A 13,459-nucleotide genomic window follows, 5' to 3' on the forward strand; every position below is an offset into this window, starting at 1 on the left:
ACACTCGATCCAGATTTTTTTCTTTTCTTTTATACAGCACACTGTATGCCGCACCCTAATCCAGTTTGGTCTAGAACTACTCTATCTGTAAAGTGTCTCGAGATAACTCTTGTTATGAATTGATGCTATAAATAAAATTAAAATTGAACCCTATATATGGCCCACACTACGCCGCACACTACGCCACACACTACGCCACCACTACGCCACACACTACGCCACACACTACGCCACACTACTCAACAAAGTATGCCGCACACTACACCGCACACTACGCCACACACTACTCAACACAGTACGCCGCACACTACGCCACACACTACTCAACACAGTACGCCGCACACTACGCCACACAATACGCCGCACACTATGGCGCACACTACGTCGCACACTACGCCGCACACTACATCGCACACTACGCCGCACACTACTACACACACAACGCCGCACACTACTCCGCACACCACTCCGCACACTACGCCGCTCACTAAGCCGCGCACTACGCCGTGCACTACGCTGCGCAAGAAAACAAAATAAAACGAAAGCACCTGGTACCAAAAGTGATTTAGGTCGAGCTGAACCATGCAGTGTAAATGAGGCATACATCTGTTGGCTGAACAGGGTCCACCGTTACGTTTTACACACCCAGTATGATAGCTCCATGTTTACACTGTTACAGTGGGGCTGTGATCCTGGTTCCAGACAGTCAATGTGTTTTACATGGCAGTCAACTGCGAATGGGCACAGGTCGGAGCGTGTGTGGGAGTCGTGGAGCTTTCAGAAGGACCAGGCCCGTCTACAGAGAGACTTTTTACACTCAGGCTCTCCATTCCTGAGCTAGGATCAACACGCAGCCCATTGATCTTCACATCTCACCTTCCAAGCAACACCGAGGGGGGAGGACACCTTCTGAGGGAGACCGAGGGGGATAAGCGCCCCCCCCAGAGTTTATGATAATGAAATAACTCATGTCCCATGACAGCGGAATCAGAGATGAGTTATGATAGGTAATCCACATCAAGGATCAAAACGGCTTTATGGAGATATTATTACAGTTGCATTGTCCTTTCATGTTAATCAGTTTTGGACATGATGGGATTACAGGACAAAAACCTACAAGGTGAAAAGATGTCCTATTATATTTACAATAAAAACATTCCCAGTGTGTGTATATATATATATATATATATATATATATAAATATATATTTCTACAACACACTTTTGTTTAATCCAGATGTGGTCGAGCCTGAGCTGGAAGTTTATTTTTAAATGAGCTTCATTCATTAGATAACTCCCTTTAAACAATGGGATATCATATAACCCCAATGAAATATCCCAAGAGCCCAACAGGTAAATGTACATAAATAGCCTTTGTTGAAACAGTGCATGTGCATTTGTATATCACAAAAATGTTGTTTTATTTCACCTTTATTACTTTTTACAGGCAAGTTATTAAGAACAAGTTCTTGGCCTGACAAGTGACATAGCCACTTAGGAGAGGGACGGAGGGCTACATAATAAATGCATTAGAAATACATACAGTCCAGAAATTCAGTAAATACAATTTGAAAAACACACACACAAAAAAAAGCACCTATAACGAGATACGTGCATAGGTACATAGGTGAGTAAGAGCAGAGGGACATATTAAAATATTCAGCTGGAAATAATTACTATGTCTCTCTACATAGTAATTATTTTCAGCTGCATATTATATAAAGCAACTGTGTATGTCCGTTTAAGTGTTTAAGAAAAATATGCAATTTCAAAATAGCCTGAATGAAGAAGGGATTTAGCCCAGCTCTGGCTGAATACAGGGTTAATGTTTGGGAGGAAGGAATCCTCAGGCCCACCGCATCGAGCCATTGTCCTTCCAATCTCAAGTGGGTCGAGCCAATATCACGAATCTGGAGGCTCACCGAGGTGGAGGGAGGGTGGGTGGTGCTGGGGGTTGGGGGGTTGGGGGGGGTCAGGACACTCAACTTTCACCCAGGAGGATCAGAGCCTGAATGGGTGCAGGGTTTCTATTATGGCGCTGGAAAATACTCCCATGCTCCCATCAGGATACATATGTAGCGGAGACATTCTTGCAGCAGTCTCACGATAAAACAGTCACCAAGTGGTTAGTTAGCACTCCTAGCATATATGGAGGGGGAGAAAAATGACAAACCGCATGTCTTTGGTCCGTGAACTGACGGTTTATTTTTCGACACTGCTCTCAATAGCACGCAGACACCGTTATCACTCGTCATCACGTAAGCACGTCAACATGACTTTGTTACCCCTTGTCAAATATGCTTAACACTCCCACTCAAAGACATGTTTAAGCTTTCAATAGTGGTAAACAAACAAAACATACACATTATGGTTACTCCATAATAAAACTTCAACACTTGGAAGTGGTCTACAAACTTCAAAACTTCAACATTTTGCAGTTGACATTACTCTCCAAACAAATATCCTTGAACTTCTCAAACTTACACTTTTTCACTGGCTGGTAAGAACATCAGTACCATGTCTTCAGTAGGGCAAATTCTATAGATATCTTCCCTTCTGTTGTGCAGACCGTACAAAGTGATACTTTATATCTACGTGGTGGATTCTCTGTGGATACTGGGTTCTTGGATAAAGCTATCGCCCCTGGTTGTCTTCGTATATCTTGACTGGTCATGTGGTTTACTACTATCTATTCCTTTAAGTAGCTGTATAAGGTACATACTCTCTTGAGTAGTGGCTGCTAGTGCCATATACTCAGCTTCACAGGTGGATAGTGCAACCGTAGGCTGTTTCCTACTCTTCCATGATATAACTGGACCATCTTCAGTTAAGCTGAAACAGTACCAGTTGTACTCCTCCTATCACTTATATCAGATGCCCAATCAGCATCACTGTATCCACAGTTGTAGGCTTCCTCAAATTTCTGGTAGTGTAACTCTGATCTCTAGTACCCTTAAGTACCAGTAGGTGTTTTGCTGCAGCCCAATGCTGTTGCTTTGGTTCGGCTAGGTGTTGTGATAGTTTACTAACAACCCAGCTCAGGTCAGGTTGGTACATGTATAAGTAGATCAAGCTACCTACCATCTCTCTGTATCCTGTTGAGTCAATGACTTCACCCTCACTGTCAAAATTTAACTTTTGCTCACATGGGGTGGCTCTCGGTTGCATTCAGACATTCAAATTTGCTAATATCCTTCTATGTGTTCTTTTGGGTCATTTGACTCTCCTTCATGCTGTTCAAAGTCAATGCCAGGAAGTGTTAAGTGGACCCATATCTTTCATCTTAAACCTTCTCTTCAGCAGTCTTTTACATCACTGAGTAAGTGTTGTTACTCGCAGCTATGATCAAGTCACTACCCATACCAAACAAATCACTTTCTCATGGTCAGATCTCTGCTGTAGACACAATGATCGCATTATTTTGTACAAAACCATTCTTTGTAAGGTGGTCATGCAGTAACAGTTACGTTACGCCCAGAGTTTTAAACCATACAATGAATTATTGAGTTTGCACACTAAATGTTCTCCGTCTTTGACTTGATCTCAAAACCTTGGTGGTGTTCCATGTATACTCACAGTCATTGGAGCATGGAGGTAAGCAGTCTTCACAATCCATTTGATGTAGGGTAAGGTCCTCCTGTACAGCTACCTGCATCAATGCTCGGACGAGGTCATGTTAGCTGTTGGTGAAAAAGTCTCTTTAAATCAATCCCTTCTACTTGAACATATCCTTTTGCGCATATCTTGCTTTACAAGTCTCAGATCCTTCTGGGCTCTCTTTCACTGCATATACCCTCGACCTCCCACTGCTTGTTTGCCTCTTGGCAGTGGTGTCAGAGTGAAAGTCTCATCTCTGTCAAAGAGTTCATCTCCTCTTTCATTGCGTCAATCCAATTTTTGACTTCTTAGAGTCCATAGCCTCTCTAAATGTTTTGGGTACACCATAAGCCACTTTGTAGAATAATCTACATTTTCACTTCAACATATGTACTCAGCCCTACACTGGTAGTCTTTTAAGATTCTGGAGCCTTTTCTGTCTCGTAGGGTACTCTTTCTCCATGTTCTCTTTGAGTACTGTCTGTCTGGGTCGACCTGCCTCAGCAGTCTCCTCAACACTCGACTCTTACTTGTTTAGGCTGTCCCTGATCCTGGGTGACTATTGGTGGTGTATGTCATAATTCTCAAGCTCATCCCTCACGTTACAATCTGTTTGGTCTGGCTATCTGTGTTACCTTTGGTGATGAATTTCACCAGCCTATGTTTAAGGACTTTTCCTGTCTCAGGGTAGTACACGTTATATGCCGGACTATATTATCATAGCGACAAAGATCCCCTTTTCACACCTAGAGTCCAGCTCTTCTTACTGTTTAAACACGTAGCTTCAGAGCCAATATCTTCATGTGAGAAAGATTAGGTGTTTTACTGTGAAAACACGGTAAGGTGTCTGCTCTATCGCTTATGTAGCACTGTTGCGGATTTGGGCTGCTGTCTGTACAGCATATGTCCATAATTGCTTTGAGAGGTATCTCCATAGCATGCATCGGACACTCGAATGAGTTCTCCAACCTCCTCGGCAGTTCCGTTTTGATGGGTGGTAGGGGCACTGTCTCGTGCCTTATCCCGTTACTCTGAGTAAAGACTGGAACTCCTGCCCGGTATACTCTGTGCCATTATCAGACCGTATGCACTTATCTTTCCATATGGGGTAGTCTGCTATAATTTTCTGTAGCTTTGTTGTGTCAATCTTTACTTTGATAAAGTATGGAAAAATCATCCCACTGTAATCATCAGTAAATGCTATTGCATACCTGTATCCATCTTTATCTGCTGGCTCTATAGGGCCGCATAGGTCTGTGTGTACTAGCTCTAGTACAGCTGTAGCTTTAGCATCTGCCTGTCTGTTTCTGGTTGTGTGAATTTCCCTGTGTGCATATTCACATTGTTGATTGGACTGTCTGTCATATTCCTTTTAACGACATTCCTTTAACAACCTTTTCTAATTTTGCAACATCACAAAATTACAATGACCAAGTATCCTATGCCAGGTTTGAATGTCATGACAACCATACACATTCATCAACATTTTCATTTTTACTGTGCTAAGGTAATACAGCCTACCATACACATCCATTGAACTTGGTACCATCTTTGTGGAAACAGCCCGTATCACCGTCCTTGAAGTGGACCTCTGCTCCGGGCTGTTGCTGCTTCACTGAAAAGAGTTTGTGGAAACGATGGGATGTAGAGTGCTTGCTTGAGCCTCGTTTTCACTCGTCGCCCCTCACTGTCCAACATGAGAGTTCGGGTCTCCCTCATTTTTGCATCCGCTCACCTTGTTCCGTCTGCCAGCTCAATGACGTGGTCCTCGGGTTTGAAACTGTCGTCGACTGTTTTGAACTTGTGGCGTCATGATCATGTGTGTTGTAGCGCCGCAGTCGACCATGAGACCCTTCTATTCCCTCTTTGTGTGGAACAGTCATCATCTTGAAGAAACAGAAAGAGTAGGCTCGCCTGTCTCTCGTCGGCTTTCTTCATGGTCACGGCCTGCCCGACCGCGCCCTCTTCCACGTTGTAGAGCGTCCCATTTCCGCTCTCTTTTCTCGCCTGGGATTCATCAGGACATGTCCTGGCCATGTGTCCCTTTTTACCGCAGTGTAACATTCGACCTCAGCCAGGTCATTTTCTTTACTCTTCCTTCCACGCGACCTCGTTGCCCCGCTAGTTTCATCACATTGTCTTCTTCTACATTCACTCACTCGCCCATATTTTTCAGTACTTTAAACTTCGCCAGTTTTGTTTTAAACTCGCTGAATGTTTACAATGTCATTGTCTGGGTGACATGCACGACGAACGGCTTGTATGAATCTGGTAGCCCCTTTACTACCATGGATATTGAAGTCCATCACTATACGTTCATTGCTCTTCTCAATGACTGAATATGTCTCTGCTCGAATAATATAGTCAGTTACGTTTCATTGCTAGCCTTATGGAGCGAGGAAAGTTCACAATACAAACTCACAACACGGGGTTTGTCTTTTCCCGCATAGTGCTCCCGGAGAATCTCCAGTGCTCTTCTTCCATTGCGTTTGGCATCTCTCATTATTAATGACAAACTCTTGTTGTCCAGACATTGCACTAACTCTGCATATGCCTCTCCGTTCTTTGCCTCGTCTTCCGCAAGAGCCACTTCGTCTTCCTCATCTATCTGCGGGTCCTCGAGGATAACCTCTCTGAGGCCACGCAACTCCATGTGCGCGAGGAACCTCGTTTCCCAGAGTTCGTAATTTTTCTCATCTCCGTCGAATAAGAGTCTGAACCACCTTTGGCCTGCATGACTGGGCCCATAACCTGTAGCGCTAGACATTCTTGCAGCAGTCTCACGATAAAACAGTCACCAAAGTGGTTAGTTAGCACTCCTAGCATCTATATGGACGGGAGAAAAATGACAAACCGCCATCGTCTTTCTGGTCCGTGAACTGACCGGTTTATTTTTCGCACTGCTCAATAGCACGCAGACACACGTTATCACTCGTCATCACGTAAGCACGTCAACATGACTTTGTTACCCTTTGTCAAATATGCTTAACACATATAAACCCAACCTGGCCTCCAACGAACGGTGCAAATCCATCAAAATAAGATGTCTAATGTTAATTCAACTTTTATTTCTTCTTTGCTGAAATGTTTCATAATGATTTAAAAGGGAAATGAATGGAGATGGAATGTTCCTAACTTAGTTCAGCTTTAATGCCAAACCATCATTACACAATCACGCAAAAAAAAAAGATTCTCATAAACACACTGCCACGTTTTTAATTTGTTTTTTAATCTAGTAGCTTTTATTATGTCAATTTTTTAATAAAACGATGGAACATGCAAACCCCAATGATAACCTAATAAAGGTTTAACTCTCTGATGAGGTATGTTGATTTCTGCCTGTTCTCTATTACCAACTATTTTTAACCATGGATAAATATCCAACCAAAATCAAAACCAGGAATTTGATTAACAACCATCATAGATAAAATAAAGCAACAACTTCAAAGGGAATTCTCAAATGGAAACAACTGGTGAACCATATTATAACGATTGCTTTTTATATTGAGCCGCCTATCTCCAACAGGGAACGGCGCAGGGCTCGGCAGCTCATTATTGACAAATAATAAGAACATTATGGATAATCATCGACGGTATATATGTATCAAGCCGGTCGGTATCAAGGGTAGATCTGTCAAGTCAGACCCTCGGAGGGACAGTGACAGCTTGGGATGAGCCATGTGAAAATGCAATCACCCTCACCCACCTCCTGTGAAAGCTGCAGTAGGTCGGTGGGGATTGCCCCAGAAACAACAAGCTCCGTCCAGTCTGTCTGACTGGACCCGCGTCTTTTGTATCCCATTTGTTTATAACCTCTCTCTCCATTGTGCTCAAAGGACAGAGCCCTTTCAAGTGACAGATGGGTGGCACTTTTGAACACGTCATGTGGTCCTACAGGAGACTGTGAGCCCAGGAGTTAAGCAGCACTGGAGGGTCATTTCCCCCCCCCAACCCCGTTCTGGTTTGCGCCGAGGGTATAAACATTGCCTGCATTATGGGTTAACCAGCCAAGAGAGGAGTGGATTCCAGTAATACATCTAATTAATCACATCACGGCCCCGTCATATCACCACATCGTCATAAATCTGGGCTAAATGAGTCCGTTCTCGGCATGAAAACAAGCTCCGACAACCAAACAGGCTTTAAAGGGGAAATCCAACTTAAAACAGATTATAGATTACATATTTATTTAAGGGTTTGAGGACACTGAGGCACTCAGAAGGGTAACGTTTAACCCTTGTTTTGTCTTCCCGTCAAAATTGAAAATCAACACTTTTGTTGACGCTTTTGATCAATGTTTATCACTTTTTTTTACGTTTAACACTACGTAACACTAACGTATAACTTTAGTTTTACAGTTATTTTGGGGAATTTATGGTCAATAAACCTTATTTGTAGGAAATTATACCTGATGTTTGAGTTAGAAAAGCAGAAATTAGGAATTATTCAGACTAAAATTAAAGGAATGGATGTTGATGGATAATCACAGACTGGAATATGTCAACTTTTACTCAATACTATTTCAAAACCACTTCAATTTGTTTTTCAAATGCTATAAAATTGAAGACACCCCAAAAATAATGAAAGTAGAGATTTGTACTTGCCAAAGAGCGTTGTGTGGAATCAATCATGTTACTTTGGTTAGTTAAAAAGAACATTGATATAGGAAAAGGGTCAGTTTGACCCGAGGACAACATGAGGGTTAAAGCCATTGGTATATTTCTTGGCTAAATCATTAAAACAAGACAGTGTGTTTCGGCCTTTGGAGGCCTTCATCAAGGCAAGTATGTAAGTCAGTACTCTCCCAAGTGCCTCAGTGTCCTTAAACCCTTGTACACTTGGATCCATCAGCTGAAGAGCAACGGAAGGACAGCAGAGCAGCTCTCCATGCAGACTGCTTTGTGACTACATATTGATTCACTCCAGTGATTAAGTCGTTTGGACACACACTACAGTCCCTTAAAATGGAAATTAGAAGAGTAGGACGTTAGTTGATGATTTTACCCCTTGACATGATTTTGCATCAATGGAAATTCTGCCATGAGTTATATTTGAATGCGAGTGCAGCATCTACAGCTGTGAATTAGAAAATGTGTCTATAATCCGCTAAATATCTTGTTTATTGTTGCTGTTATTATTTACTGTCAATGGAGCAGCTGTATGACATCATCACTGCAGGCTGTCTCTTTTTATATGGAGGCCCTAAAGGGACATGGGGAATTTTAATTTTTTTCTGGTGCACACAATAAACTTTTCCCTTGTGCACGCAGTTTCTAGTTTGCATGGGGAAGAAAAGAAAATCCCCATGTCCCTTTAAGGGCTCCGTACTTTTATCTGGTCCAAGTCATGAATTACAACTGAGCTATACATCACTACAAAGTGAACACATGAGTTATATTTGGGGCTGTATTTTACTTATAAAAGAGACATTGCTTCCAGCGTCAAGGGTGGCAGGAGTGGGGTGACCTTTAGCTCACCCAGTAAGAGCGCGCGCCCCATGGAGGCTGAGGCCTTTGCAGCGGCCCAGAGTTCGAGTCTGTGTCATCCCCCCCTCTCTATTCCACCTTTCATGGAAAAAAGCCCCAAAAAATTATCTAAAAAAAAGAAAAAAAAAGAAAAGGGTGGCAGGACTGTCTCACGCAGGCCCTTTATCACACTGTGTGAAGCCATGTCACTGCGTCTGAAGAGGTGACGCTGAAGAGGATAAAAGGTGCTGAGGGCAGAGGGGGGGGGGTGGAGGTGAACCATGTGGGTGTGGGATGACTTCAGCAGTCTGGGGCGCTCTCCGCTCACGCCTCCTGGTAAACACAAAGCCGAAGAGCGATTGAGGAAGGACAGGCACCAGCCCGGCTGCAGGCCTCTAAACAGTACAATAGATAAATTGTGCAGATACATCTGGTTCTTATGAATATAGTCTGTTAGATTGGGGTTGGTGGAGGCGTGAGAGCACCAGAGCATCCTTATGAACGTTTAAAGCTCACTTCTTTAAGGATTGCGGAATGAAAGCGCATGCCCATTGGTCTCGGAGCGATGTTCTAGAAACAATGAAATGGATGCTTTTGCACCGGTCCAAATCAGGTAGCCTAGTGAGCACTGCTCTTCTCAGACAATGAAGTAACGCACGTCAGCAATTGTGCAACAAATTACTTTTACTGCTTCATGATCGGATAATCTGTTCTACACTTCAGTGTTGGCAAAACATACCCACCGAAGACAATCCTTCACTTTTCATTTACAGTTCAAAATCCTCAAGCTTGGCAATGGCAAGTAAAAATGAAGTGCTCTTTAAGAGTGCAATCAACAAGTTGACATCTGAATAATTCAAACCAAAGGTTTTGCTCGTAATACTAGGAGGATCTGAATTCTAGGCCTGCGCTGCCAATTTTCCCTGAAAGGGAACCTTGAAATAAAATCCACTTAAGCCCTGTGTCTTCCCCTCCAGAGTGTAGTTATATCCTGGCTGTGTATGGACATGATTACAGAGTGCCACGGGTCTTACATCAGTGCAGAACCTTGACTTCCAGCAGGAAACCTGGTGCACGGGTCAATTATGGCAATACCTTGTTTTGCTTAAAGATGGAGGATGTGTTCTTTCTGCTCAAACACACAGACGGCACCTGAGACTTCTACATCCAAAGTGTACATAAATAAAACCCAGCTTGGAGGAGGTATAAGGCCCTCTTGGTGGAGAGTGAGACAAGGTTATGAGACGATGAGGCTAGAGTGAGGCCCGCAGCGGAGACAGATCCGTTTGCTCAGCAGCTGAGCGGGGGACACGGAGATGCTCCTTTCACACTAAGCTGACCACCGACAATCAGGGCTTTGTCGGGAACGCATCTGCTGTTACAGCTCACAGGATGAGTACATGTTTCTTACAACAACAACAACGAAAAAGTGCACTCAGTGGGGTTATCAGTGTTAAAGATAAAGCGGCTTCCTGTCAACAAACACAAAGTGTGTGTACAGTACATGGAAGGGTTTCAACAGCAGCAGTCTTTCTTTTCATAAAAGCTGTGTGAGCTGGGATCATGTCTTTAGCTTTTAATTAATTGAAAGTGACTTACATAAGCCCTGGGGTATTGTGTCAGCATGGCTTCAACAATTACTTCATTACTTAAGTTCATAGCATCTGTTTATTATCAGCTGTTTTATTCATATATACATATTAAAAGGGAGAATAAACCAGGGTAGGGATTCAAATATCACACAATGCAAAACATTTTGAAAGTAGTTGCATTGATTTTTTTAACTGGTTATGAAACATTCTCAATATCATACTGATACCTTTGTATGACCCAGGTCTGATTCCCCCGTGGAATCAGAGTAAACCATTTACAGCACACTAAATGCTTACGTTTTCCCAGGCAAAGACTTTTCTTTGAAAATTGATTTCTATATGATGCAATATTTTGTAGTTATAGCAAATTCTGCTTGCTTTCATTCATGAAATACATTGTGAGACATAGTTTTACATATATGTATGAATTAAAGTTGGTGGCTAAAACCAAACTGTTCCCTCTTGTCGTTGCTTTAACAATCCAGTTTATAACATGATTGTTAGCTTTAAATTCAGTACATTTGGTGGGACATTGCCATTGGCCAACAGTTACATAAAAAAGTAATAACTTATGGCTTAAACAAAGCCAAACACAATAATAGCTACAGTGTCTCGCCAAGTATCAGTACAGTAGCTGTTATTGAAATTCCTTTTATAAAGGTTGGAATTCATAGCAAATAATTTACAAGTAAGGCAGACACAGTGCTACAGCAGAGCCACAGAACACACTTGTTCTTAGAAATTACATATTAACCAAAGCACAATGGAGCCTGAACGCCACACTTTGCATTACTGACAAATGCTTGTCCAACCGGTCTCTCACATACGCAGCATCGCAGAGATCTTACACTTTATTTGCAGACAAAAGGTAATTGCTAAATAAATATTTACCAGGTATGTTGATAATTAAGCGGTTGTATGACCTTAACAACACTCTCTCTAAATCCACATCCTTTATGATCAGTTAAGTGAATCATGCAAGAATTTATTTAATACATTATACGCTGGAGGGTGAAGTTCCTATTTTCAGCCAGCAATCATTAACACTGCCAGCCTGTATGGGCAACAATAGAAGTGCCCCATGAGCATAGAACTGCTAATTCATGTTTTTTCCACCCTTCCTTTACCTTTATAATAAACACATATCATAAAATAAATACAGGTTCTTGGCAGTTGTGAATTTTCATTTACCAAAGAAGTCGAGCTAAAAAGTACAACTGGATAAGTTAAATTCCTTAAACTTCCTTCCTTCTAAGTATTAGTCAACATTTACAAATCACATTTAGTGATAAAATTGAGAGGTATTTTCACATATTTAGAACGGCACTTGGAGCAGATGATTTCCTCTTTAAGACGAAGTACAGCCCCACTGCGCCATCTTGTGTTGAGTTACAGATGTGACTGCAGACTTGACAACAGATGAAAGCCTACTGCACATCTAGCTTGAAATAAAAAAGAGAAACAAAACATCTTTTTGGAACATTTTATTACTTTTTTGACAAATATATATGAAGGTTTTCCTATTAAGGAAACATTCTTTCAAAAGATACGTTTACAGCAAATTCTTTCCTGCAAAGAGACAGGAAACATGATTAATCATCAGAAGACATGATGGAACAAACCATTTCTACTTGTGCCCAGGAAAGGTAAGGGTGCAATTTAATCATTATAATGAATTCATGAAAGCGATACAGAACTCTGTAAACGCCAATGGGACATTTTTCAACATCCGAATTATCATGATACATGGGGTGACTTATTCGTTAGCATCAAGGCACACAAGCATTGCTTTTTTTGCCAAGACATTGGTCCCATTGGGCAGTACAACTGTACACACTACAGAATTTATATAAAAAAAAAAAAAAAAAAAAAAAAAAAACACATAGCAGGGCTTGGTTTGCAGGATACAACAACAAAAAAAAAACAGAATTTAAATCAATAATGTACACAGAAAGATTGAGCTCAGAACTTGGGACCTCAATTAGGGTTGAGTAACATTAGTTCTTAAGTATGGTGGTGGTGACATCTCAAACACATTGCTCAAATTGCCTGCAACTCCTACAGAGGGTGTAGCTCAGCGAGGGATCGCTTTTCCTGCAGCATGAACTCCTGGAAGCTCCTTTTTCCCTGCCTGAAGTTGCTCTCCCTCCTTGAAAATGGCAAGATGACCTGGAGTCTGAGCAGAGTTTCAATGTTACTAAAACTTCTTATCTGTGACGCCTTGAGTGTATCGAGCACAGTGGTTGGGAGATAGCCTGCCAGGGGATCCAACCATTTCTCCTTCCACGACTTCATCTCAGTGTGAAGCGAGACCTGATCTGGCAAGTCCTCCTTATACAGGCGGAACACGAGACCACTAAGAATGCTGGTTTCTACTTTAGACATTGCGTAAGGCACAATCTCCAGACACCTCAGGGTATCCAATACCTTTTCTGTGAAGAGGTCGTCAATTTCTGCTATGGAGTGCTCTACAACCTTCATGCTTACGGATTCTTTGTAAAACTCGCTCAATGGCTCCAGAAGCACTGAATGCAACATGGTCACGTGGAGTTTACAAGCCAGCGCAGTGGCTTCCTCAAACCAGGCCTTGTGATGGATGTCAATATCACTCTTTAGTTTACTGAGGGATGCTTTGAGATCGGGCAAATTATTCACAGCGAGTAACATATCTAAGGGTTTGCCCTGAAGAGCCTGACTTAGCTTCTGAGTTACACTCAGAATGTTCTTCTGCACCACTGTTGACAGGATGAACTCAAAGTTTCGGATCGCATCAAAAAACTGTGATGCTTGCTGCTGGTTTGAAGTA

The 13,459-nt window shown here is 42.2% G+C and overlaps 1 protein-coding gene across 2 annotated transcripts in view; it reads right to left on the bottom strand.

Annotated features, from left to right (window-relative positions):
- Positions 1-12,122: 12,122 nt before the first annotated feature.
- si:dkey-250d21.1 (uncharacterized) overlaps positions 12,123-13,459 on the bottom strand; it is a 13,145-nt gene continuing 11,808 nt past the window's right edge. For both annotated transcript variants that reach the window (XM_032533445.1, XM_032533444.1), the window contains exon 11: positions 12,123-13,459. This exon is cut by the window's right edge and continues 787 nt beyond it. In XM_032533445.1, coding sequence (XP_032389336.1) covers positions 12,712-13,459 — 748 coding nt within the window. In that variant the 3' untranslated portion in view covers positions 12,123-12,711.

This window comes from Etheostoma spectabile, chromosome 13, assembly GCF_008692095.1.
Source record: "Etheostoma spectabile isolate EspeVRDwgs_2016 chromosome 13, UIUC_Espe_1.0, whole genome shotgun sequence".
Classification (NCBI taxonomy): Eukaryota; Metazoa; Chordata; class Actinopteri; order Perciformes; family Percidae; genus Etheostoma; species Etheostoma spectabile.